Source organism: Notothenia coriiceps, unplaced genomic scaffold (genome assembly GCF_000735185.1).
Source record: "Notothenia coriiceps isolate Sejong01 unplaced genomic scaffold, NC01 NC01_scaffold00037244, whole genome shotgun sequence".
NCBI classification, from domain to species: domain Eukaryota; kingdom Metazoa; phylum Chordata; class Actinopteri; order Perciformes; family Nototheniidae; genus Notothenia; species Notothenia coriiceps.
The window spans coordinates 23,841,295-23,869,281 of record NW_011369945.1 but is presented as its reverse complement, the minus strand read 5'-3'; the positions used below and the strand labels follow the sequence as shown (position 1 = coordinate 23,869,281).

Sequence of the window (27,987 nt, the reverse complement as noted above, 5' to 3'; positions counted from 1 at the left end):
GCGATCTGTACTTAGTTCATGAGAACTAAAGAGTTCTCAGGAACCTTTGTGGGAAAAGTACTTGGTGTGAACGCGCCTAAAGTGAAAATGCTGCAGAACAGGTACTACAACTAATTATCTTTAATACAAAATGTTAGGGTGCATGATGGATAAGCAATAAATAAGGACTTGTTGATATCTAATAAACATTTTTGACCTGGCCAACAACTATTTCCTATAGAGAAATACGCATTGTTAAAATTAGATTTGGAGTTAAATGCAACTGGACCTCAGGAAAAGTTATTTCATCTAATAAAACAGTAAAGCTTATATATTCTCCAATATGTGGAGCTGAAAGCATGCTTTACACCAAGGAGATTGGGGATGTAAGGAAAAGTGCAGGGTGTTAGTACCTGTTGGTGTAAAGTACGGGGGCCTGCAGCAAACTGGGAGGACAGCAGAAGAGAGGAAAGAAGTCAAGATTGACATTCAGGGAGAAACATGGCAAAAGGCCAAAACACACACAGAGACTTAGCCAAAGCCTTATAGCAGAAGAAGCCGTGTCAGAAGTCTTAGTGAAAGAGTAGAAGAGGGAGGGTTCCCATACAAGGCAAGTTATCACATACTTAAGCCACTGAAATCTAAAACTTTAGCAGAAGGAAAAACACTGATGTGAACAATACCTGTCTTGGTTGCGGTGCAGAGTTCATTTGTTGAGGTGGGGGGGTGGCAAAGACAAGAGAAGGGGGTTGTCCAGGACCGTAGGCGGCCTTGAGAGGAGAGAATACAGGAACAATTATGTTAACTATCTTTAATATACAAAAAACAGCAACTAGTATAAAACAAAGTCAGTGGCTCTCACCTGTGTCAATCCAGGGGAAGGGGAAGGGTTTGGGACGGAGGTGGGTCCCGCTATAGGCTGTGGTGGTTTGTTCATTTCACGTTCTTTTGTGGTTCTGCATTAGGGTGGCTTTGTGTGGCCAGCCTTATAGAAAAATATTAGAAAAATAAACGATTAAGCATTAGCACAGAACAAGCATCAAGAGCAAATGACTTTGATTTCAAAGTGGATCTCTACATATGATAACTAGAGTCATACAGGTTAGACATAACTCACTACTGTATGAAGACATGAACCCTTAATGTGGCATCATCTTACCAAGCAGGGAGGGTGTGTTCTGTGGGTTTGACTATGATAACGCACACCACCTCCCACAATGTTGGTTACTTGCATATTTTATGGCTCATGCTTGCAGTCTTATGAGCACATGAGTTAACTTCATCTGTGTATTTATTGCTCAAATCAGATATTGATCGACTCATGTCCTTGTTGTAATGTCTACCCAAGTCTGTCGGTTGTTCAAATATAAAATAGGGGACTATGACTGTCAAGCAGCAAAAACAAAATGGGGATTATGTCTTATGGTTGGGAGATCTACTTACAGTACATACCTGCCTGGGACCAAATCACTTGGACTGGTCATGTTTTGAGGGAATTTAAGAAAATGGATACCTCAGGTCAAAGAATGTTTGCTGTGTTAACATTGGTTGTAATGCCCCCTGGGTGTGCTAGCTGCATGTGCAAATATCGTTCAGTCGATACCCGTTTAAAATAAATGACTACAGTCTCTCATCAAGAAAAAGGACCATTGAATAGGAGCAAAGACAAAATGGAATAATAAAATATGGTGAATACTACAAGCAGACGTGTCATCCACCTGCTGGCACAGGAACTGTCGTTAGCCGCTAGCTAATGCCATGCTTCTTTTTAGACAGGGCATCCATGCACAAAGCTACCATATGGTTCTGTCAGCAGATATGGCCAACATACTTATGAATAGCTATTTAATGTGACAGGTAGTTAAGGGAACGCTTCCGATTTTCTCTTAGCGAAGTTACAGGATAAAAATATGTTTTACTGGCCTGCTAACCAGGCAGCATTCCCGGCCGAGGCAGGTTAAATCGTTAGCCGGCCAGCATTACGTGTCCCACTGTCAGACATTTCGATACGTGGCTGGCCGATATGTCCACATTTAACCTTAAACTACAGAGTTCAGTTTGATCATCTTTCTGTGGAAAAGGACAATATGTTGACAAATCAAAACTGGAGCACTGCAGATAAGCCGGTACTAGCCAACATTTTGCAACTCTTGACACCGATTGGTTAGTTAAGCTAATGTTGGTTAGCGATGTAGCCCAGCCCTGTCCTACGAAGTGTATTTAATTACAGGCCCTGCGAGCTCCTCCAGTAAAATTAAACAGTCAACCTGACATTAAACTTGAGCTAGTGCTAAGCTAACAAGACAAATAACGGTAAGCTTTCAGTCACACTGGTACAATGTAGGCGTTAGATGTGAAACTATGTGGAAAACCGTCTTAAAAACATGACACGATGAAGGGCTAACTAGCGTCACCTCAGAGAGCCGTCTGTGATAACGGTTAACAGATGAAGATTAGCCACGAGAGCGAGACACCCTGGCTGTCATTTCAGCTAATGTTTGCTAAGCAACTGTAAATAATACCTCCAGACTGAGTACCAACCGTTAAACTAACCTCAAACGATTCAGAAAGATTTAGTTTGATCCCTTATCGTATTCTTGGCAAGATTAGCAGGCTAGCTGTGTCAGTGAGAGGACTGACAGCCGGCAGGGCCTGTTCAACCTACTAGCATTAGCATAGCTAGCCTGTGTGCCTTTGACAAAAATGAAGCCAGGCTTGTACTTCAAGATAGCAACACCAACGTGAGTTTTATTCTTACCAGCAATCAATAGTGAATATGTAGTTAGATGGGAACTCGGGGAATCAGCCTTTGATCAGTCTTCTGTTAATGAAAGTAGTGGTGTTGTAGTTTCCTTGTCCTTTACTCCAAAAGAAAAGTGATGCCCTTCTTGGCTATGGACTTAGCGAGCTAGCTTAGCTGACCGGCAGATGGGGTGAGTGCTACTACTGTCACCTCGGTTTAAATCCCCGGGCGTGCAAAAGTGACAGTGCTCAAAATCAAATAATATAGTACTTTGGGAGTACTATTGACAACTCCGATGGCCCCGAAAAAAGCCTCTGGACTGGAGGTCCATGATCAGGGCGTCGATGGTGACGGATTGCCGGTTAGGTATGTACACAACTGTCGCATCAGGAGGCTCAGAGCGAGGCCATAATGCGATGTTTCTGTCTATGGAGCCGGTGCGCCTCAAAGTCGCATGGGCAACTTCCGGGAAAAATTAATTCTGAGGCCGTTTCCTTGGTCATGTGATACAGGAGCTCCGATCAATTGTTCAATGCCTCACAAAAATGTGATAATCGAGGTTGAATTATTCCGACAGTATATTTAAGTAGTAGGAAATTCCTTCTAAATAACTTCATTCCACGTGTTAATTTAAAAGTATAAGCATCATAATATACTGAACGTACCAAAAGCATGCAAAATGACCAATGTCTGACTATTATTTTGTTCTACTTATTATAATTAGCATGCATTTGAGTTTTCCTCAAGTTACTGTTGTATAAGTAAATGTTAAAGTATAAACACAGAAGCAGTTTAGGGTGTAGTGTCTGGCTGTTGTGTCCTTGGGCAAGACACTTCACACTAAATTGCTCCTGTGGGTACTCTGGGTCAACAGTATTGATGTATTACATAACTGATATGTAATAATGTAAAGCACGTTGAGCACTTGTAAAAGCCCTAAAATAAATGCAATGAGTTATTATTATTTATAAAGTAACATAAAATGGAAATTCTAATTTATTTACTATGTTTTTCCCATACTGTTATTGAATAACATGAGTGCTTAAGCATGTCCTTTTTATAGTTAAGTATGATTTAGCCAATGAAATGCCCCATTATGAAAATGTTGTATTCTCATTTTTACCTGTGGCCTATGCAAAGGGGATCATTTTCATTATAACTACTTAAATGATTAACTGATCTTACAATTATTTTCTTAATGAATCGCTTATTCTTTTTCAATATAAAATAGTAACTTTCTTGGAGCTCAATGTTAGCCTTCATATTTAATTCACTGTGTGGTTCCCGCAGACAGTAAATTACTCACATATTTTAAGTTAACCATCACCTTTTTTGAAAAACACCAACTTCCCATGTTCAAGAACCTGGAACAATTTCAGTCAAGTTAAAAATGACTGAAATGCTTATTAAAACTTGGATCAATAGCCCATGTGCTACCTTTCCTGTCTATCTCTTGTTGTACCAAAATGAAGGCAAAAAGCCCCAAAAATATTTGTGATAAAACATTTTCAGCAGATGTGTTTAAGAATGTGCTCCACTTAAACATAATATTACCTGAAATAATAAATGCCAATTATAACCTGCATGGACAAGATCATTTGTAGAGGGGCCCTGTGTCCAAATTTAAAAGTTGCATATTTCATTAAGTCAATTTGAGTTGGACCAAACTACCACAAACAGCAGGTCAATAAGGACTCAAAGTTCATGTTTACCACAGGGCCTCATTGTGTGCTTATTTGGCCAGGCAAACAGCTCCAGTCAATGAAATTGTGTTTGTCTATTTCCTAAGTTGATCAAATGATCCAGATGTCTCATGTCTGAAACCTCCCTCAGTGAAATAGCATTTTCTGTCAGTCGACGACAGCATTTTTTGACATTTTGAGGCTTTTCAGAGTCCCCCCAAAAGCACTCAAGCAGAACCCCCAATCCAAAAATATGTAAATGTTTCTCTATGCAGCTGAAATGTGACTTCCCTTTGTTTAATTAGATGATATGTTGTGATTATTTGGTTGGAAGAAATGTTGCGGTGCATCTCTTTTCATAACAATTTACTACTTTTATAATAACCAGTTAGAATGTTAATCAAGTCCATGCACTTTTAAGACCTTTAAGACTCCAGCTGTGTTTTACAACGAATCTTTAAAGTTACAGATTGCCAATAAATCGGTTTATTCCAGACTTTTTCTGGCAAACTAAGCGAATTGAGGGACAAAAAACATTGTCCCTTTTCACGATACGACTGTGTACTTTTTAATGACACTTAATATGAATGCTTAGACAGGGCATTCATCCAAAAAACAACAAACTGTCACCACAAAATAACATTAAAAGGCTTTATTTGAGAAAAGTCAGGCACGTTAACATAACATAGTGGATCCAATAACAAAGGTAATGTAACATTATGTTACACCAGCATGAAAAAAGCTAGAGGTGGTAGTGATTGTTTACATGAAAGTTGATCTGTAAGTTGTGGTAGTGCAATTATTGGTTATACTTTTAAAACATCGGTCTACAGCAAGATCAGTAAGAAAATACAAAAGGCAATTTGGGGGTTGAGTGTGGGAAGGGAGGTGCCCGTATCACTGAAGGCACCTCTTGGTCCGTGGTTGCCACTAGGTTTTTTGCTGGCAGGGATGGAAAGTGCAAGATTTCTCCAGCTCTGTTGAGGAAAAAGAATAATACAAAAACTGACTTGAGTATGCTGATCAGATGCAAATATGTAGTGTGATATGTCTAAGATACAAAAATACAATGTTAAAAGTTATGTTTTGTGTCCTGTTTTGACCAACGATATTACTAACCTGGAGTGCTTTCACCGCACTGTCTGAGAGCCTTCATGGCAGTCAAGTACTCTGGTCCCAAAAAGGTTTCATAACTTTTTCCTTTAGGAATCGTCTGGAGACATTTGGTGGAGTCCTTGAAGAGGAGGTTATTCCCTAAGTCTGAATGGAACATCCTGAATGGGGCATCATCACTGACACTGCTACCAAACTTGGCCTGTAAACAAAAACAAAGATTTAGAAACAGACCTATTTACAAAGCCAGCATTTGACCCGGGTTTAGACTTAAAACAATGCTGTTGAAAGTTAGAAAAAAATGCATGTTTTATTCTTGATCTTATGCCTCATGACCTAAAAAATCATCACTGACCTGCTGTTCATTAAGGATTCGAACAACCTTGCTGTAGGTGTCCGGACGAGTCACCACAGCGTGGGCGGGCACAGCAGCCAGGTTACACGTGGCGTACTCGGAGATTTCCACACGAGCAGCCTGCCCAGGGCAGATCAGCTGGTAGTCATGAGCGATTACTCCTCTAGCCCATTCTGGACCTTTGCCTTTGACAAGAAGAGGTGGAGGATGTTTTAAGTTTATATAAATAACACATTCATAGCTGAGATTAAGAGAGGTAAGTGTCAGTCTCTCACCATTGCTGTTTTCTGGAACAATTGTGTGTTTGATGAAAGCAACATCCCCTGCACCCTCAACCAAACACCTATAATGAGATGCAAAACATAACAACACAAATATGAGGTGCTCTGGAATAGAAAGTAAATACCATGGAAATACCTTTATTTGCTTTATTAGACCAGAAGATTGATACCCCTGAATGTTAAGTAAAGGTCTAAAGTCAGGAGGCAGTTAGCTTAGCTTAGCATAAAGAATAACGTCTGGGGAGACAGCTAGCCTGGGTCTCTTGAAAAGTAAATACAATTGTATTATTAGCAGCAAAAAAAGTTAATTCATGAATAAAAAATATCTTTAGTTTTTAAGCCATACATAAACAAACGTGTAAAAACTACAGTTTTGGGGTTTAAGGAGGAGTTTGTGCTATTTATTGGCTAGCAGCATTGAAACTGCAAAAAAAGTGCTGAATGGATGAATGTCCACTGTCCTTTGTCCTACCTAAACGCTCCTGCGTAGCCGTAGTACTGCTCTTCAGCATTGGCTTTGCACTTTGACTCATCTCCCACCGATCTTCCACTGCCGACACACTGAGAACAGAAGGGAGAGCTGGGGTCTGATCCGGGGGCACAGCCGCTGCTGAAGAACTTGGCTGAGGAGAGGACGAGACAAAGGGGGCAGGTGTCATACTCAGAGGAGGGAAGGAAGCAAATCAATTGTCCTAAAACCTGCATTTCTAGTGCATGATTTTGGAGGAAACGTTATTGTGTTAATTGTGTTCCCTGAGAATGTTTTTTTTTGTCTAGGATCATTTACATATTTTCTAAGTCGTAGGAGGGTGGTCGAAGTGGATGTTGGGAATGCAAAAACACAGAACTTTGAAAACCTAAATTATCTCTGTTTGGTTTCTTTGGTCACATCCATGGTTATGAGCTGTAATTGCTGTTCTTTGGATCTTACATCTCAGAGATCCAAACAGTCTGTGTGAAAAATAGTATAAATAGTCTTAGCCTTAACTTAACCAAGCGCTTTGAGTTATCTTAACATACTAAAAACGTACAAAAAAATTATGTTTAGTTCCTACAACTTTGTAAATACTGCGCTTTCAACAAAAAAAGTATTTATATTATTGATCACAAACATATACTTGTTAGCTTTACGTGTCTTTCGTTACGTATTTGCACATGGAAGAGCACACGGTCCCTTACTGAAGTCACAGTCTTGAGTCTGACTGTAGATTTGACCCATGGGGATGTTCCAGCCAGCAGTTCTTCCGAGTCCAGTGTGGCAAGACTTGTGGCCCTTCAACGTGTTCCAGGTCAGACCTGAACTCCTCTTTACCACAGCAACAGCATAGTAAGAGGATTTGTCTGCAAGAGAGGGAGTCCAGAAGGACTCGAATTACAAACGTTTTGTGCCAGATAATTTGAAGTTATCGATAATTCAATTTGAAAGATCATCTGCTCTGTAATTTCCTAATAATTTTCACAAAGTTTTATTTAAGAAAATAAAAAGTTTTCACTCGGTACACTTCAAATCAATCAATTACAATTCACGGTTAATCAAGAAAATAAAACAAAAGATAGATGGAGAATAACTTTTACAACAATACATTCATATTTCATTAGAATCTAATGGGGCTTCTCTTTTAAAAACTTGTATTTTTTTATTTGTAGAATCAAACAACAGCTCAATCCAAGAAACTTCTCTAGAGATGATTAGAAATTAGCGTATTAAGTGCAAAGACTAACAGGTATTGTAATATTGTGACATTAAAACCATGTGTTGGTCCTCAAGGCTGTATTTTATCACACACTCCTAATCTTTATGGTTCAAGATGCGTTAAAAGTACCAGGTAAATGTGTGTTATCTTGTTATCAAATATACTTAGCAATATTTAAACATTCATTTTACCTCCAGGGTGGCTGCACAAATCTGTGGAGAGAGACAGAGATCCAAATATTATTCATGTGTATCAGTTCAAACACAGGATTGTATGGGATGGTTTCTATGTAGGCCTCATACCTGCATTATACTGCTCCACCATAGCTGGCACCAGGCCACACTTTCCCGCTGTGTACACCTGACCTCCATCCACTGCAATCGCATCAGCATTTCCACTCTACAGAGTAAAATATATAATCAGAATAAAACAACACTGAATCAAAACTAAATCTCAAGCTATTCCAACATTTTCATCATCAAGAGTCTTACCATAATCATTTTAATGCAGCCTTCAACTGTGGTGCCAGTCCGACATTCAATGGCGGCGGCGTCCTCATCCACACTGGCGATGCTCCACTCGTCACACTTTGTGGTCTCAGTGTGGCCCACAGCGCACCATTTAATGGCGGGGGAAGCAGAGCTTGTTGGCTCTGGAAGGTTACGTAAAACAAGAGTCAAATAAGTGAGTTTGAATGATGGTTTGTGTGTTCTGGGAGAGACACGACAGGTGAATAGGGTACAAGGTTTACATGAAATTACTTCAGTAGATTACTCACATTATATCAGTTTTCTGAAATGTTTAAATGTGCAAAATTATGAGGAATTATCTAATGCTAACTTTTGGTACATTTAGCAATTAAATCTTCAGATGCAAAACAAATGGTAAAATAAACACCTTTATGTTTAATTTGAATGATTTCTATCCACTAGTCTAACAATATAAAGAAGTAAAATAGCCTACATTCTTAAAATTGTTATGTCTATAGTCACTATGTGTGTTCTATCTGTAAGTTAACAGTACCTTTCGTAATGGAGCGGACAATGCTGACGTATTCAGCACCCAGATACAGGAAGGAGTCTGTGTTTGCAGGCACCCTCACCAGCCTGACTGTTGAGTCCTTGAACATCAGGTTTTTGGAATGTGCATAGGCTTCAGAAGAGAAGAGTTGAAAGTCCTGAAAGGTTTAAAAGTAACATGTTTAAATCAGTCATTTTATGTCCTGATTTACTGTATTTCTCCATCTCCTCACTTATTCAACTTTACTTCTTGATCTTCCTGCAGTACAGATCTTTTGTGTCATACCTGTACTGAGTTGAGGCTATTCCAGATTAAGTCAGCAAGCTGCGGGTCCTTGCGGCTGACAACCGCATGAGCCGATACTCTGGCCAGATTGCAGGTCATGTAGCCGTCAATAGGCGCTCTGGAGCCATCCTTGCACAGCAGCTCGTAGTTTGGTTTTTCTGAATCTGAAAGTGTGATACAACAATTATAAATATCACTCTTACAATCAGTCAAAAATAAGAGTCTTACCCTACCACATTACCACCTATCAAGTTCTGTTCATTTTATTGGTCAAATCCCACAAATATAATATCAGTTATGGTAATTATGACCAAGAGTGAGAATCTTAGCCGTGGTTTTAAATCCAAGCGTAATTTAACAGTAAAACTAATTCTCATATGAGTACGTGATTAAAGCTTCATTTAGAAACATTGCTGATTAAATAATTACAATTTGTAAAAACATATTTTAAACAAATAAGCTTGGCTAACATTAATATATAAGTCAATTATTCAAAAATTAATAGAATAAATTAAAATGTGACACTGACCAGGGACAGTAAGATGCTTCACAAAAGCCACATCTCCACCGCCGTCCTTTAGACACCTGTTACAAATAAATAGGTCCATTAAACAAAAGTGCCCCAGGATGGAGCTGTGATCATATTGACAGTTAACAGTGTAGAGGAGATACTCACGCGAAGGCTCCCTCGTAGTCGTAGTAAGGCTCGGTGTGGGACTTGGAGCAGTCTCCAGTGCACAGCTGGCACAGTTTGCTGCCAGGGGCTGACCCTGGGGCACAGCTGCCGGAGAAGAACCTGCTCACCGCTGTGTACAAAAAGAGATTTTATAAATACTGTTCTGAGTTGTTTACACGATGGAGCTGCTTCAAATATTATATTATGTTTGTGTTGCCCTAAAATAGTCACATTAAACACATTGGGCATACAAATAATTGTATAAGTAAGCCTATAAAACTATGTTTATTTTTGGAAATATGCTTCTTACTGAGTGTTGTATAAAGATTGATCCTGGTCTCCTGACAATTTTAAAACTACCTTTTCAGGTACGTTTTGAGAAACAATTACTTTCTCCTGGACAAAGTTTGTTTTGCACAAATGCCTTCGCAAAACCAAATGTTAATGTTCACTTTTCTGATTTCCGTCTATAATTTAAATAACATAACAAATGTACTTTTCTTTTAAAGTCAAACCATAACATTTACTAAACAGAAGCATGTGGTTTTGTTGCATTTTGTTTGAATGTCCAAAATTAACCACATTTGAAAACTGCCACAGTAAACTTGAAGAACTTTACAATAAATGAGGTTGCAGGGATCAAAAATTACACAAATTCCAAAGAAGAAATACTGAGGACATAATTATAGTGACATATTGATTCTGTTTTTTGGATTGTCGTAAGAGTCAGTGTTACTCACCGTCTTCCACAGGGGTGTCTTCAACGCCTGACCACTGAATTAAGTTCATGGACAACAGAGTGCCCACAGGGATGTTCCAGCCTGCAGATTTACCCACACCAGTGTGGCAGGATTTCTTCCCCTCGAGCCCTGTGATGTCAAATGCAGTGCCCTTTTTCACCACAGCAACAGCGTAGTAGCATGTGTCCGAAGCTGGATGAGTGCAGAACAAATGTGAGCAAAAAGTAAAAACACGTATTTAATACATCAGAGAATTTCATCAATAAAGACGGCTGATATGTTTACTTACAGGTACCGTAGTCCTCAGCAATAATGGGAGCCAGGTCGTAGTTGTTCAGTCCAGCGGTGTAGATGTCCCCTCCGTCCAAAGTGATGGCATCTGCCTCACCAGCCTGTTTTAATGCACCATTTATTACCAACCTGCACCAACAGCTCACACACATGTGATCAATGGTTATATTGCATAATTTGTGTGTAACTAAATGCAGTTGTTCAAAAACAGTTTTTCTTATTTTCAACAATACTTACTTGAGAACTTTCATTTAATACATATTAAATAATATGAAAACATATTATATATACAATATATATACAGTATATATATATAATATATATTATATTAAATATATATTATATATATTATATTAAAGTACAAAAGTATTGGCATAAAAAAATATGCTTAAAGTACCAAAAGTAAAAGTATTTATTATGCAAATGTTCCCAATCCAGAATAATGTATGATATGTTTTAATTATATTATCAAAGCTGGTAAAGGTGCAGCTACTTTTATTTACTTTGTAAGGGTAACTTGTGGATGTTACTCCCTGTGTAACTAAAGTCTTATTTAAGTGTTGTTTAAGTTACTAAATATATTAAATAGATGAAGTGGAGTAAAGGTACACGATTTTAAGTCTGAATTGTAGAGGGGAAGAAGTACAAAGTAGCAAAATATTGAAATACTCAAGTACTTGAGTAAATGTAGGCCTACTTAGTTACTTTACACCACTGGTCGCTCTACTCACCTTAATGGCTATGATGCACTCAATGGTGCTGAGTCTCCTCACGCAGGTGAAAGCAGGAGCTTTGGCTGCGAGGGCGACGCATTTTTCCAGCTCTTTCTCCGACTTTACGCACCATTTCACCTTGTCAGTGGGGACCGCGGACACAGCGGCTGCAAACATAGATACACGGGTAAATAAATACCAATGCAGAATCATTGAGCTTTAGGTAAATCTGTGATTAAACGATGTACATGAATATGAAATGTTTTTTACCCAGGGATCCGAGCAGCGCCACAAGGAGGAGAGTCTGCATGTTGAGTCTCAGGTCAGAAGAGCGGAGTGTGCGGGAGGCAGCCGGGGATTTTATAGCAAACCTCTGATCGGCAGAAAAAAAATGTGCTCAGGTTTCCTAATGTGTACGTGCTTGGGCGCGTGAGTGTTTGTACTTTAGTTTGCTGCTACGAGAAAACAGAGGGGGTTACATTTCCAACATTTCCACATAATGGAAATCCACAGATCCCTCTATTTGTATTGCTATGATGTAACTATTTAAATGTCAACACTTTAATCTGAAAATGTTTAGTGTCTTCATGTCCTTTGGGGTTTATTCCAACTCTATTTGGTCGCCTTTCTAGTTGCCCTTTGAGGACAAATACATTGACAGATTTTTTGAATAATCAATCGATAAAGACTGGCTTAACCAGGCTTTACAGATTGTAGGTCCTTACATATAAATACAAGAGAAAATAAGTAAAGTAAGCTAAGTAAAGTGAACTGATTAAGACTGAAAAAATGTATAATTTATCTAATGCAGAACAAAATTAGCGTTATATTTATTTATTAGTATTATAAGCAGTATAAACCAGTGCACGAAGTCAAAATAATCCATTAGAAGTCAAATCCTCATATATCATGTTATTGTTTAATTCTAATAATATCTTAAATGTGTGAGCTGCATTAAACTCCTGTATTGTAAAGGTTAGCTCCACCAAGTGGTCTTGGTGGAGCTAACCTTTACAATTGTTTATAATATTGATGACATTTTACCCATGAATAATACTACGCTACGCCAAAAGCATTTTCAGTATTGGGATAGAAGTATACAGTTGCATGGAAACTATTAAATAACCTCAAAACTAAAACCTAAAAAGACCTCCTAAATTAGTAATGGGCTGTGGGTGTCCTAGCCTCCTGCTTTATGAAGAATAGGACATGTATTGTAAACCTGAATATATACACTATATTTAAAGTAATTCAGCCAATTCAGGGGACCATGGGACTCACATCAGTTAGCATCAGAAATAAAAAGGCAAACGTTTTTAAAATGATAATTTAAGCTGCAGTGTGACCCACTTACTTTAAGAGTCGTGTTTACAGAGTCAATGTTACACAACACAAGATCGAAGGTTCATGTTGAGCTACACCTCCCTTTTTGGTCCTATCTGCCAAATATTGAAAAATCACCCAATAACCTGTTGTATGCCGGGATGGTTAAACTTTAGAAGATCCAATACTGGACGAGTGCATAGATTACATTTCCACTCATGGATTTAGGCATATATTCTTTAAACCTTTAGTTTAGATAGATAGATATGTTTGGCAGAGTTTTAAGCTATGAAGTGATAGCAAAACACTTGTCCAGCAAAATAGAAATGTTAAAAAACACAACACAGAACGTTTTATACTATAACAAATTAAACTATATTGCATAGTTGAATGTTGATCAGGTGCCCAGATGTTCCTCAAATTGGCCTTTATGGTGAATCATAGGCTATGTAACCCTGACCTGACTGTCACCCTATACCACGACCTGACTAAGTCCTTGTTTCCACCCTCGTCCTCAAGATGAACCTTCTGTCCACACTATTGTAACACATGAGTTAATTTAGGCACGTAGACTGTTAAAAGAGGATATCAAAGGAGTGACTGTAGTGCACATTATACCTGAAAATAGATTCTTGATGTCATGATTTCTCAGATTCCTGTGCAGATTTGGATTCATTTGAAATGTAATCAGATACTGAAAATGAAATCCAAATAAATAAATAAATAAATCCGTCACGTACTGTAATCCACAAAGCAGTTCTGTCTCGAACAACTGGAGTAATGTGTAAAGTGTAAAACTTCAGGGATGTTGTTTCTTTTATGTATTTTTTATTCAAAAGCCACATGGATGGTGGACATAGCTCCTGTAACAGAAAAGCCACAACTTTGTAAAATATGTGCTCAAGGGGCTATTGTTTAATATAATATACATCATATTTAAATTACACAGGGTAACAGGATTGGTTATTATAAAAGGTATAATCCTTTTTTTTTTTTCAATAATCCTTGACGATGCATCTGAAACCCATTTTTTTGCAAAATGTGATCTTGGCTAATTATAGTTACTTATTTTTTGTATTCTAATTGCGTTATGCGGATGATGTTATTTGTTGATGATAACATATAAATAGATTTGATTATTTTCTTTCTTACTGTGCTTTGTTGATTGCCATTTTATTATTTATTTATCTTTCTTTTCTTTGTTTTGTGCCTGATCATGTCCATACATCTTCAGCCCAGTTTTTGATCTTTCGTGCTTTGTTTTTAATACCTGCATTTACGTTATTTTGGCGCTTTGACTGCTGAGAGTTTTTGTCTCTCATTATCTTCCGTGGGTCTGGATTTAAATCCTTATCCCTGAGGCAGATGGCTGTGCTCTGTCAATCTGTGTTGACACTTCAGCACCATAACTGTAATCACACCTCTTGATAACACAGCCACAGCAAGCCAAAAGCATTACTGTCCTATACTCATGCACAGCTTCACATTCCCTGCATGCTACCGGGCAGAATTTCAGCAATCGAATTTCATACGAATTAAAAAAAACTAATTTAATTTAGGAAAGAAAAATGATTTAGCAAACAAATATTTGTTGTTGTAAACAATGATACGTTTTGTTCAGGGCTATAAGTAGATTCTTATATTTTATGAAGTTTTATGTCACAGCTTCCTGAGTACCTCTGGGAATCTCGTGACTGACCACTGTCAGACAGTGATTACAGCCTCGAAGACGTCCTCACTGTGAGAAGATAAGCTTATTATCAATGATAGTTCTTCTAAACATGCAGAGCAGGGGGTTAACAGGGCATTATAGGTTGGACATTACACACAGACTCTCAGCTTGTGATGAAGGGCTCTGTGTGAGCGAGCAAGCCTCAAGTAAATGTTTTCATCGTAAGCTTTCTGTTAGCATGCACTCTGCTTTTACATCTTGCAATATACACAGCATCACCTTTTACGTTGTTACGTTTTACGTGCAGGGCTCCGATAACATTTTCTGAAACAACTTGGGATAATCAGATGTAAAATGTTGGTACAAGTGTAAGGGACATTGTGTCAGCCAGTGATGTTTCACCTTGATACTCCCATATAATCAGGGGTGCACATAACTTTTTTGCCCTGGTTCTCAAAGGAGCACCTGGAGATGTTGCTTGGTGCGCATCCTTAAAATGAAATAAACCGGACCTTTTGAGTGGTACTTGACTTTATGAACAGGGGGGGGGGGGCATACAGCAGACCCTTCACGCGATAGCGAGGGGTAGAGCGAGGGATCACAGATGCCGTGGTGCTCGTGCACGGATTAAAACAANGTGAGTTCCCTAACACACCGGGGACGCATATTCATGTATAAAAGATGTACGAAAGTGCATTTTGCATGATAGGTCCCCTTTAAGGGAACTTTGGTGGATAATCCACCAAAGTTCCCTTAAAGGGGACCTATCATGCAAAATGCACTTTCGTACATCTTTTATACATGAATATGCGTCCCCGGTGTGTTAGGGAACTCACCAATTGTCAGAAAATACAACCCTCTCTCTTTTCCCCCATACCCAAATCTCTAAAAACGGGGCTGCAACGGATCTGATACAGACTGATCCAGATTTGAAATATCTCTGACGTCAGAAACGGGTAGCTCCGCCTATATGGGCAACTCTCCACCTATCAGGGGAATGAGAGGTTGCGTGGCATGGTAACACGGCATGGTAACAGCATGGTAACAGCATGGTAACATGACGCTCGTGCCTCGCTCCCCTGCAAAGCTGCAGCTCATTTGCCACAGAATCAGCCCTTGTGAAAACAGGGCTGGAATAGAGCAAATAGAGCGAAATGAGGCATGGCTAAAATGCGTGATCGTGTTTGAAATTTTGAAAAAAAACCTTCACAGACATGTTTTGTATAGGTATGGCCCTACAATATATTATTCAAATACAGCATGATAGGTCCACTTTAAGAAAGGCACTGAGCCTCCAACCTACTCCAGTGTTGCCTTGGTCACGCTCTGTTATCTCAATATGAGCAGTAGACATGTAGGGGGGCAGCTCATGTCTGTGAGCATTCAGAAGCCCATGAAACAATGATAAATAAAATTCAATTTCCTTTGTGTGCACCGGCAAATGAAATCATCTTGCACAATATTCTTTTCAATTGACTGTGTCCCAGGCTAAGAGAATATCATTGCTCATTTGGTTTCTGTGCTGAAAAATTGCCTGTGTGCTGTTGTTTTTCTCTTGCTAACTTAATACTCTTTCTATTACAGCCATTTCAGTTTCCAGTCACCCCTATTTCGGCCGAGCGGATGATGAAGATTCAATGTAAGGGCTTAGAGTGTAATTTCTTCCTCCTGCTGAACCGTGTGTCACTATTCTACATTATCAACGACTGCACTTTCAAACAAGAGTCTAATTAGCATTCTAATTGGTGAAAATAAGAAGAATATTCTCGGCCTGTTGTTTTGCTGAGCCGAAACTAAATTATTGAAGCATCCTACTTTTCAATTCAGGACATGAAAGTCAGGTTGGACTCGAGGCAGGCAGGTACATGACAGCAGTATTTACCCATATTTGATTGTCTAAATGGATTTCCCTGAGTTTGCACTATTGATCAGCGTCCCAATATAATGAGTGTTTACCCTGAAGGTGGCACAGAGGTCCATTGATTCTACCCCACTCCCCAAAATGAGTTTATTTAAAATACTCCACATTCTCTTTTGAGAGACCCAGACTACAGAAATAGTGCTTGCGTGAATGTATGTAAGCAAACATGTGTGTGTACTCAAATCAAATAAGAGTGGATTGAGGAAAGCTCTCGTCTCTCTAGAGCTTTATTAGCACTAACTATTTCCCTGTGTTGACTGACCTATTGGATTATATACATACTGCACATTTCTTTATGTGTATGGTAGGCCTATATACAGAGCTGTTAGCCTGCTTATACTGCAGCGAATGCAAATCCACAGTCATCCTTCTGTGATATTTTGCTTCCTCACCTGATTTATTCATTTGTACTGAGCTGTGTTAAAGATACAACAGGGTTATTGCTTCAAATGTCTTGACTCTCACAGTGTGGTAGCTTTTGCCCATAAGAAAGACAAGGGTATACTGGACATACTGCTAACAAACGTGCTCAGTAGCCTCTGCTGCTGCTGGCTATCCTCTGTTGTTACTGCTGCCCTCAATCGCCCACCACAAGTCCCTCTCTGCTGTTCTCTCTCCTTCCTACTCAGTCACACTGCCAGCCTCATCCTCTTTTCCTGCCTCATGCAGTTTCTATTTGGTCGGTGGTGAGGCGAGAGGTAGAAGTAGTCCAGCAGTTTGTAAGATGGGAAAGACAGCATTGGAGGATTAACAGGTAGCTGCATCAAGAAAGTTTGAATGAGTGCACTGGGTTGAAGAGCAGCTGAGGGATCAAAGCCTCAGCTGGGTGTCTGGAGTTTTGTCTGGACAAAAAGCTGCCAGCTCACAGCAACACCACCGGCGCACTGAACATACAGCAGTGTGAAGTTGTTCTTTTAAACGTCGCCATTTGTTTTGTTTGCAGTTATTATCTTGTCAGAGGCGCGGCACAAGCATCTCTTTTAACAAAGCTGTTTGTCATTAATGGAATTCCATTTATTGTGAGCCACTTCAATAGTTCAAATGAGTCAGGTCTCAGCAGGGAACAATATGATTGTTTGTAGGAGGGCTCCTAAAATGGGCCATTGTTTTCAGATGGGATTTACAGCAGCTTGCCTCCTTCAAAGTGACTCAGTACAGCAGAGAATATTCAATTGTTGTTGTTCTTGGATCTAAACCTGTAGCTATTGTAGCATTTAAAAAGGACAAATGATGGTCTGTTTTAGCGAATGTCTCTTAAAGCCTCCCTGCAAAGTTATTTGTTAAGTCGTGGGTGGAGATACTCTGATGGGGGCGGAATATTTGAATAAGCCTCATTGTGACATGAGATCCAAACTAAATGTTTGTTTCATCACATGTTTTCTGATCTAGAAAAAACCCTGAAATGTGTTGGTTAACTGAACAACACAAAGACTGTCAAATAAGACAAGTGTTTTATATATTGTCCCCTTTTAACAAAAAACACAATTCACCCAGCACGAATCTAATGGCCATTAGTAGAATTGATGTGGTTGAATGCTAATTCTCTAATTACGGACATATCTGGTAATTAATGATGCCAGTGTTGTCATCTGAATGACCCTATTGTTTTCCCTTACAGTATCCAGGGAATGCTCCAGATCATGGTGGCTATGTGTGTGCTGACGGGCTATTCAATCACCACAGCCAGCTTTGCCATCTACGAGGTCAGCGAGCACCACAGCGGCTCCAAGAGGCTCCAGCACATCTCTGGCATCAGTGAGCCCATGTACTGGACTGTGAACTTCTTTTATGACATGGTAACGTCCCTCAATCAGCTAACAGGAGACCCACATTGACATATTGTTTACTCTTTTCTTCTTGATGATAAAATGGGTTTGAATTTGAATTGAACATGTCGTCTAAGGGAAGTCTAACCCTCAAAATCTAAAAGCAAAAGCAAACATTTGTGAGATTTATTTGGGCCACGTAACAATAATTTTAGATTGCAAAAATGCAAATATAGTGATTCTAGTGTTAACTTTTATCTTCTTGTGAGCATGTAACCCTCATTGGGCCGGGCAGCTGACAAACCATTCTCAATGTGTACTTAATGAATTTATTGCTCAACATATTTTTATATCGTTAATACAAGATTGATTCATAATTTACATGTACATCGTTTTTATTTGCCCTAATGTTGTCTCATTGTGTCCTATCTCTTCCTACAGGTCATGTATTTGATCCCTGTGACCTTGACTGTTGCTGTCATCGCAGCCTTCCAGATTCCAGCGTTCACAGAGCAGCACAATCTGGGTGCTGTCACCCTGCTTCTGGTTCTCTTTGGGTGAGTTATTTGGCTTTATCTGTGAGTCTTGCGCAGCTTAATAGCGTACCACGTGCTGGATTTACAAAGTGAGTTCATGGCATGTTTGGTCCTTTTGCCTTGTTGTTGCACTAAGTGCCACTTTTGGTCAATAACATTTTTGACCCAAAGTGATGTGATGATGAGTCAACCCACCATGAGGCTGACGCATCGGGGTTATTCAAGGGCTTCAACTGTACTTACTTTTTCAAATTCAGCTGTTTGCTGCACCTCAGGCGAATGGTTTAATGAGTTATAAAATAGCACTCTCTTAAAAAAAATTCTACTCGGCTTCATTTCACCATCCTGGGTGAGTGGTTCAGAAATAAAATAGGTATTTATAATATGTAATATATATAATGAGAGTTGAACTAAAACACACGGCCAAAGGTAAACAAAATCATCTATCACATGCACCCTAAAAGACCAAAATACAACAAGCATATATTAAGGATGGTTTGTTAATCACAGCACAGCGTAGAAACAAGCTTACAGTTGTGCCCGATTAAATACCCCTTTATTTGATAGTAGATTAAAGTGGGTGCATCAATGATGTTGGTTATAATCCAAACGGCACAACTACTTAAAATAGGTCAGAAATAAGTTGGTCTGTCAAATGATGACAGACAGTTTTACTTTTCAGCAAATGATTTGATTAACCTCTGGGTTTGTTTTCAACATCATCTGACTGCTTTTGTTTATACTCTGATCCAAGTGACAGCATCAAAACTCATTTGATTTAGCCTCATTCTGCAGCCGGGCAATGATCCTCACCGATAACCTAAATGAATATGTTCAAAAGCATGTCCTCATCACATGCACGCTTTATTTTCAGTTTTACTCTGTGTGCCACCAGGTTAGATTTACAGCACTGAGCATACGGAGGCTGTTGCCTTTCAAAAGCAAACACAGCTCCATTTGTCAGAGTCTCTTGCAAAGACAGATGGTTGTAGGACTGAAAGGCTGATAGAGAAATCACTACTAACATGTTTATCTTATTCAAGCCAAATACAGTAGAGAGGCAGGGAGGGAGGGTGGTCAGGATTCTCTTCGTAAAAATATGACTTTACAATAAGAGAAGGAGATTAATGCAAAGGTTCAACACCGATGCAATGCCATGTTTCCCCACATCTGATTACTGAGATTATTTACATCAAATGTAGCTCAAACTTTGTCTCCTGTGTTTCCTGTTGCTGCCTCATCCTGGGCCTTAGATCTTACGAGGCCAAGTCAGCACTCTGCTCCTCATTTATCAGACAGATGTCTCCCTCCCAAGCAATGAATAATCGCAGTCTGTCAGGCGGCACCCACCTGGTCTGGTCTGCAGCCTCCTTGCTTCTGTTCCTTGTCATGGCTTGGCACCCGCGGTCTGCCTACCAAGCACCTTTTTATTTTAGGGCATGGCACACAGATGCTTTGTCTCTGTCTGCCTCTATGTGTTTGTCTCTTCCTTTTCCCAGCCTACTTTTTCCTTCTTCATTTCGTTTGCCCCTCCTTCGCTTTCCCTCCTTCGCTTTCCCTCCTCTGCCTTGCTGACCCAGACACCCCAATCAAACGAACAAGCCGATGATGTGTTAGTAAGGAGAAAATGAAAAAACAGGAAAGGGATTTTCTGCCAACAGGGGAATAAAGGGAGAAGTAATTTATCTTCCTCTATTTTGGCATCATGACTAAATGTTTATCCTCCTCATTGTGGTATTTTTCCTCCCTCCCCTTTTCAGTATTCTTTGGTTCAGTATTCTTTGGTTTCCTTTTTTTCATCGGGCTCACTGCTGCTGTGTTCAATCTCTGAAAGGCTTGAACCAATTCAGTTAGAAGGTGCAATTGTGAGGACTGTATGAATTTTCCTTATCCACTTTAAGTGTGTTTGTGGGTCTTCCTGCATTTGGAGGTAGCCCAGCCAGATCTCTGTGTGTGTGTGTGTGTGTGTGTGTGTGTGTGTGTGTGTGTGTGTGTGTGTGTGTGTGTGTGTGTGTGTGTGTGTGTGTGTGTGTGTGTGTGTGTGTGTGTGCGCACTATGTGTAGCTATTTTTGCTTGATGTTATGTTTAAAGTATCCTATCACTGTCACCTCCTCAGGTTTGCCACCTTCCCCTGGATGTATCTGTTGTCAGGCATCTTCAAGGATGCAGAGATGGCCTTCATCGTCTATGTGTGCATCAACCTCTTCATCAGTATCAACACCATCATGTCCACCTCCATCCTGTACTTCCTGAGTCAAATTTCATCCAGAAACTCTGAGGTCAGCTTAAACTGCCTGAGTCTAGAGGCCTCATATTAGCAACTGAATATCCGAAGTAGATACATGCAAACTTTGACTGTGGAGTCGCAGGAGGTGAGAAGAGCAAACAATTCTGCTGACGACAATGAGAAGATTCAAATCCTGTTACTGTCGAATAGTCTTGAATTTGCCAGCTCTATTTAAGACACATACCTGTGTAAAATGCCCTTGGTGTTTTTTTACAAATTGAATCAGGCTCATCCTGTCTTTTTAGAAAGTTTTAATTGACAATAATCTAATCTTTTTTTTTTCTTATCTAAAAAATACGAACTATTTGAGTAAAGTTATTTTTGAAACATATGGCATTTATCACCTTGTTTTTTTTACTCCACTGCGGTTTATGTCAGTTTTAGATTAAACTCAAGTCAGTAAGTCACTCTGAATCCTCCTGACTGAAGGAACTTCAACATTGAAAAAAAAAACGGCCTATACTATTTGGTCTCCTCCTTATTGTCATCAAAACTAAACATTCAAGTTTCAGTTAAACTAACTGTAAGACTCATCTCTTCTTATCAATTATATTGCATGTTCATATAGTTATAGTTTTTCATGGAAAAAGGGAAAAAGGAATTTCTATTTATAGTTTAAAAAACCTCACCCACTCTTCTCAATTTCTTCTGTTTGGTCCTTTGCTGCTGCAGGTCATCCAGGAGGTCTTCAGGAGGCTGAGTGAGGCCTTCCTGATCTTCCCCCAGTTCAACTTTGGGAACGGGCTGATGAAGCTGGCCAGGATGAACATCGAGGTCCAGCTGCTCAGTGGCTACGGCATCGACGCCTATAAGAACCCGCTCTCCATGGACGGCCTGGGCTGGATGTTCTTCTCCTCCTTCATCGAGGGGGTGGTCTTCTTCGCCCTGCGCCTCCTGCTCAACAGGCTCCTTATACGCAAAGTCAGGTGAGTAACCAGAAGCCTTAGATGGTATGATGAGAATCATAATAAACTCCTCTGGTACACACATATCTCTGGCAAAAGCAATATCATTATTGAATAAGCATGAAAGTCTTTACATTAATTTAAGAAAACAATAACAAGGTCAATTAAGTGTTTATTTGTATTCAAAATCAACAAAAATAAAACATTTTGGAAAATGAAAGCCAGACATATTGGACTCCAAAGAGTTCACTTAAGTTAAAAAAAAATAGCCCCAAGTCTCAGACTATCACAGATTGTATCTGTCTGCCAGTTTTACACAATAACTTCAACACCTAGCAGTAAAAACATACTTTTCACTTTTGCAGGAATCTGATTTTCGGCAGAAAGACGGTGCATCAGGTGCCTCAGGTGCCTTGCGAGACCGAGGATGAGGATGTGGTGGCGGAGCACCAACGGGTGTCCAGTGGAGCAGCCAGCACCGACGTGCTGCAGGTCAACCAGCTGACTAAGGTCTACCAACAGTTCAATAAGAAGCTCCCTGCTGTCAACAAGATCTCTGTGGGCATCCCTGCAGGAGAGGTGAGCCTTGTTCCTATAGGAGGAACATAAACTAACACAACACACAATTAATAAAGTCAGCAGCAAATGTAAAGCGACATTGTTAAATTAGTGACTATTGTCAACCTCTTTTGACAACAGCATGAACATAATCACCAACAATATCAAGTGTCCTGCTTAAGAGTTGAAGATTCTGGTCATGTTGTGCCCAGATGAGTCAATAATTCACTTTACAGTTCACTGCACTCATCACAATTCACAGTTGAATTTCAAACTAAAGGAAACACAATTTGTGAGCCCTATTGTCTGCTATAAAAACGACTTACATATAAACAAACAGAAATCAATGCTGGTTAGAGATAAGTAACACCAGGGCACTTCATCTTCCACTGAAGGTCCGTCAAAGATTTAATGTTGAATTTCTCTCAAAGTCTCTTTTCTAACCAATTTCATTCTCATCTTTAAAATGAACAACATCTACATTTATACATGCAACATTCTTACTACAGATAATCTGTAATCAATGTTTTCTTTCCAAAACAATTTAGTTAATTTAGCCCCTGCTATAGTGGAGGCGTTGCTAGAGAGAACATCACATAAATCACCAGGTGGCTTTGACAGTGTGTGTGTTTGTAGTAATATATTGTTATTGTTTGTTCTTATTAAAGCTGTCCAATATTATTTAAAATCATATTCCTCTTTGTGATGGCTGGATAAATGAAGGGTACCACCTATGTGTTTCTCTGTTTTCCTTATCTATGGGAACTTAGGGAAATCATAACACTATGGTACTATATAAGGGACAAATGCCTCAGGATTACTGAGCAGTGTGTGTCCAATTACAGTGTTTTGGCCTTCTGGGAGCAAACGGAGCTGGAAAAACGACCACCTTCAAGATGCTGACAGGAGATGTGAGCCCGACGGACGGCACCGCACAGATCAGGGACCGGGATGGGTAAGCTGATCATGAATTCATTTATTATAAACTTCAGCAGAGCATGACATCTTAAGAACTTGTGTTTAGTGCCTCTTAACTTTTGAGTAAAACTATCGATTTGTTTTTGCCATCCCTTTACTTCAATATACTTTACCTTGTATTTATAGTCAGAAATAAATCTTACCTGTACACTGAACACATCAATGTGCCAGGGTTATGTAACAGTACAAAAATGCTAATTTCCCCCAAAATATATTTTATCATTTGTTATGGTTAAAGCTTTATAGTCACTGGCAGCAGGCCATATTCACCCTGTTGCTTTCCCTTCTGTTGACACACTGAATGCCCATTCCTAAATAAATCAAGTTAAAAGTTGTTTACTTAAAAAATATCCCTGCCAGCTTGAAAATGTTTTATGAAAATTACTTTAGAAAACACGACAGAAGCAATCACAGTACAAAGATTTGATTCAATTTCTAGATGTGCCCAAGCTACTCCATCTAATGAATCCTAGATGAAATTAGCAAATATCCACAAATGAGGGACGTTATTGCCTCCCATCAGCGAAGATGTGAACATAAACGATTTGGGTTTTAGCGAGTAGCAGCTGTGTTTCATATCAATATCTCAGAATCTCCTATACAGGTATCAACAACGGTACTTGTGAGCTCCTTTTAAAAGCTCCGTGTTTAAGATGGGTATTCCCAGCAGGCAGCAGAGCCGTAGAGCACCCTACATGTCCATCTGCCCTACACCATGTGCTCGAGACCATTAAAGAGAATGTGTCTTTGTCTTTTTCTCCCCCAGGCGCTTGGTAGACATCATGGAGTGCCGAAACGAGGGAATTAACATCGGCTACTGTCCCCAGGTGGATGCATTGGACGATCTGCTCACAGGAAAAGAGCACTTATATTTCTATGCTCGCATTCGAGGCATCTCAAAGAAGGAGATAGACGGGGTAAGGAAACGCTGCACACTGTGTTTTTTCAAGCTCGGGGTAGTGACAACAGCATTTACAAAATGACACTGGATCTGATGTAAATTCATAGGTGCACCCCCACTGCAGGACTGGTAACTGTTGATGCTCCCATGCATACTAAATCACAGGCTGTGAAGTGATGAGTGATGTGTGCTGAAAGCTGCACTATCTGGGGCGAAATGGGAAAGCTTTTGTTGTCAGCGCGTGCAAGCCAAACTTCAGAATCTGATGCCATTTGCTTCCATGCACACACATTTACATTTAAACAATACTTTGATGATGAGAGGATCTCATTTGACGTGTCACTTTAGCCCCATTCTTCCATTTATCTTTCTGAGAACTAATCAATCTTGCCTCTGTGGTGATTACTGAGTGTGTCTGTCTTTCACTGCTGCTGCTGCTGCTGGTGCTGCTGCCGACATGAGAGGAACCCACCAGAACAACCAATCACAGATGATGTGATTTCTGATTTTCCGTCTCGACTTTTTTCCCCCTCACAAAGAAACAGAAAATAAAAGGTTCTGAAGCGTGTAAAAAATGTGTGGCGGTGGCAAGTCATAATTGTATGCAGAAAAAGAATCTATTTCTCTGTCTCTCTCGACACCATTTTACAACTTTGGTTGCAGGAGCACAAAACATAGATTGGGTCTGACACTCTCAGTCATTTCACAAACAGAATCACACACAGATTTGCAACAATGCTCAGACACACAGACACACACTTACTTAAGCAGACAGTTGAGCACAGAAATGGATCTGTCTGGCTCTAATTGGCAGCACTGCGGTTGTTACAGCTCCTCTTCTCTGGTCAGCACGGGGACAACAATGGTTATAATGGCCACGGCATCGATGTCGGGCTAATTCACAAAGATGAGGTTATATATAGAGTTCTTCTTATGTTGTCTCCTGCTGAGAGTCCCCTATCTGTGGATAATGAGACGAGCCTTAATGGGGTCATTTCGCATTGACATGGTTTTGTCAGGCTTAATGAGCTGTAACATCAAAGGTGAGAAAGCGTCTTTTATGAGTGATCGTCAAAGCAAAATATGTATACATTTTGATGTTAACCATTCGGTTCATGCTACATTGCCTGGGTTTATCATACTTAGCTGATGATACTTTGTATTTGTCTACAGCAGGTTATGTTCTACACTGTGCTCTAATAGCCTGGATGAGGGAATTCTACATAAAGGGCAACTCCTTTTACAGAGAAAAAGCAAATAATTAGTTTTTCCCGTCACAATTACATTTTTCTGAGGCTCAACATAAAACAGTTATATGTGTAGACCTTTAAAAAACATCCTCTTGTCTTACACCACACAAGTGTTCATATCATTTTGTGGGATTACCTTGATTCTATGGACATGTATCTAGTCACATATACTCCTAAGTGAACAGCTATCTACTGCATTGGCTCACGTCATTGATCTGCTTCCCCAACCTTGCAGCTGATAGGAACAAAATAATGCTAAAGCTAACCGATGGATAATCAGCTCCAGCTTTTTCTGAAAGAACCGCTATTTACAGCTTACTAATGGCTAATAGTTCAGCATAGAGATGTGAAAGCAACTGAAACGGATATGAGCCATTCATTTGTTTGACTCCTGTTTTCAATGAGGTTTAACACGGAGAACAAATTGATACGCACCAAATACACTGAACAAAAATATAAACGCAACACTTTTGTTTTTGCTCCCATTTTTCATGAGATGAACTCAAAGATCTAAAACATTTTCTATATACACAAAATAACCATTTCTCTCAAATATTGTTCACAAATCTGAAAAGAACTGTGATAGTGAGCACTTCTCCTTTCCCTAGATAATCCATCCCACCTCACAGGTGTGGCATATCAAGATGCTGATTAGACAGCATGATTATTGAACAGGTGTGCCTTAGGCTGGCCACAATAAAAGGCCACTCTGAAACGTGCAGTTTTGCTTTATTGGGGGGGTCTGGAAACCCTAGGGTTAAACCCTAACCCTAACATGTCACCCATCTCCTTCGCATAGAGTTGATCAGGTTGTTGATTGTGGCCTGTGGAATGTTGGTCCACTCCTCTTCAATGGCTGTGCGAAGTTGCTGGATATTGGCAGGAACTGGAACACGCTGTCGTATACGCCGATCCAGAGCATCCTAAACATGCTCAATGGGTGACATGTTAGGGTTAGGGTTTTCGGACCCCCCAGACCCCCCCAACTAAAGCAAAACTAGCACGTTTCAGAGTGGCCTTTTATTGTGGCCAGCCTAAGGCACACCTGTGCAATAATCATGCTGTCTAATCAGCATCTTGATATGCCACACCTGTGAGGTGGGATGGATTATCTCGGCAAAGGAGAAGTGCTCACTNCTATCACAGATTTTTTCAGACTTTTTGTAAAACAATATTTGAGAGAAATGGTTAGTTATTTTGGTGTGTATATAGAAAATGTTTTTAGATTCTTGGAGCAAAAACAAAAGTGTTGACGTTTTATATTTTTGTTCAGTTCTGTGTGCTGTGTCAGTTCCTTTTTCCATAAAGCTGCAGCCCCAGGACAGCGTGGAGCCTCAGAGTTGAATAAAGTCACAAAGTAAATTCATTGTTGGTTTACAATACACAATTAAATATACATGGAGTGGGACAGATGAAACCTTCAGTTGATTACAATGCCAGCTGACATATTATCAGGAGCAATAAGAGAAATGAGAAAATAGAGAAAATAGCCAATGAGTTGTAGTGCGGATCCTTTTCAGCTTTTTTGTAAATGCACCTTTCCTGACAGCTCCTCAGTTGAGTGCGTGGGGTATATTGGAATTCTTTTCTTCCAGAGAGATGTCTCAAATGATGGATAAAGGGACTGAAAATCAACTTCCTCTAAGGGCTCTGCGTTTTTGTTTCGATCTGCCGAGACACAGTAAGGGGGCATTGACTTTCTCCTCATTAACTATAGGAGCGGCATATAGTTCTATGAAATTGCCTGCATATTCCTTTATGGTCCTAGAGCCCATGCAGAGCAGCCATTAAGCACGCTACTGACTCCCAGTGTATAAGGCAAACATCTACATCTTTCTTGACTGGTTGCATTGGGGGAAGGACGGAGGTTTCCCTTTGCCTCTTTAAGATGAAACCTAGTATAAGAAGACAACGTAATGTTTACTACCTTTAATCTCATCCCTACAACACATTCAAGGATAAACTACAGTACAAAACAAAAGTCATATAGTCTTAACGGGTCAAACTATTTTCTTATCAAAATATTCAATATTTGTGATTGTTAAATTTTTTTTTGGCCAAGTCATAGGATTTTTTTTGTTTTAGGAAATGTTTTATACTTAACTGCATATGTGTAAAAAAAAAGTAGATGAGCAATAATGATGATCCTGTGTCTTCAGAAAATGACTGACAGAATGCTCCAGGCCCCCCTAATAATATTTACTACATTAAAATAGACCCAACTATTTAGTTATACATTTCCTTATCAATTAAAACTCAATGTTTCCATATAACTGCTTTGGGGACAGGGGTTAAAAAAAACACTCATTAAAACAAA

General features: G+C 39.6%; 3 protein-coding genes and 1 long non-coding RNA gene across 4 annotated transcripts in view; 1 reads left to right on the top strand and 3 right to left on the bottom strand.

Moving 5' to 3' along the window:
- Positions 1-27,987, bottom strand: part of trmt61a (tRNA methyltransferase 61A) — a 735,410-nt gene that overhangs the window by 161,342 nt on the left and 546,081 nt on the right. The gene's annotated exons all lie outside the window — the stretch shown is intronic.
- The window catches only part of LOC104965050 (ATP-binding cassette sub-family A member 12), a 134,016-nt gene that overhangs the window by 28,205 nt on the left and 77,824 nt on the right, over positions 1-27,987 (top strand). Inside the window, exons 31-38 of the mRNA XM_010793990.1 lie at positions 16,152-16,206; positions 18,107-18,284; positions 18,696-18,811; positions 20,908-21,070; positions 21,751-22,004; positions 22,349-22,562; positions 23,387-23,496; positions 24,286-24,436. Coding sequence (XP_010792292.1) covers positions 16,152-16,206; positions 18,107-18,284; positions 18,696-18,811; positions 20,908-21,070; positions 21,751-22,004; positions 22,349-22,562; positions 23,387-23,496; positions 24,286-24,436 — 1,241 coding nt within the window. The remainder of the gene's footprint in view (positions 1-16,151; positions 16,207-18,106; positions 18,285-18,695; positions 18,812-20,907; positions 21,071-21,750; positions 22,005-22,348; positions 22,563-23,386; positions 23,497-24,285; positions 24,437-27,987) is intronic.
- On the bottom strand, positions 392-3,175 carry LOC104965042 (uncharacterized). The gene is made up of 4 exons (XR_800501.1): positions 2,738-3,175; positions 842-964; positions 663-749; positions 392-425 (listed from the first exon to the last, which is right to left on the bottom strand). It is a non-coding gene; the product is annotated as an uncharacterized lncRNA (long non-coding RNA).
- On the bottom strand, positions 5,042-11,896 carry tfa (transferrin-a). The gene is given in 19 exon segments (NM_001303296.1): positions 5,042-5,381; positions 5,524-5,719; positions 5,873-6,057; positions 6,148-6,215; positions 6,626-6,776; positions 7,333-7,494; positions 8,039-8,059; positions 8,150-8,246; positions 8,339-8,499; positions 8,871-8,971; positions 8,973-8,978; positions 8,981-9,024; positions 9,153-9,316; positions 9,682-9,737; positions 9,829-9,958; positions 10,569-10,760; positions 10,858-10,960; positions 11,591-11,739; positions 11,843-11,896. Coding segments are annotated over 19 exon segments (2,073 nt in total). The 5' UTR covers positions 11,883-11,896; the 3' UTR covers positions 5,042-5,334.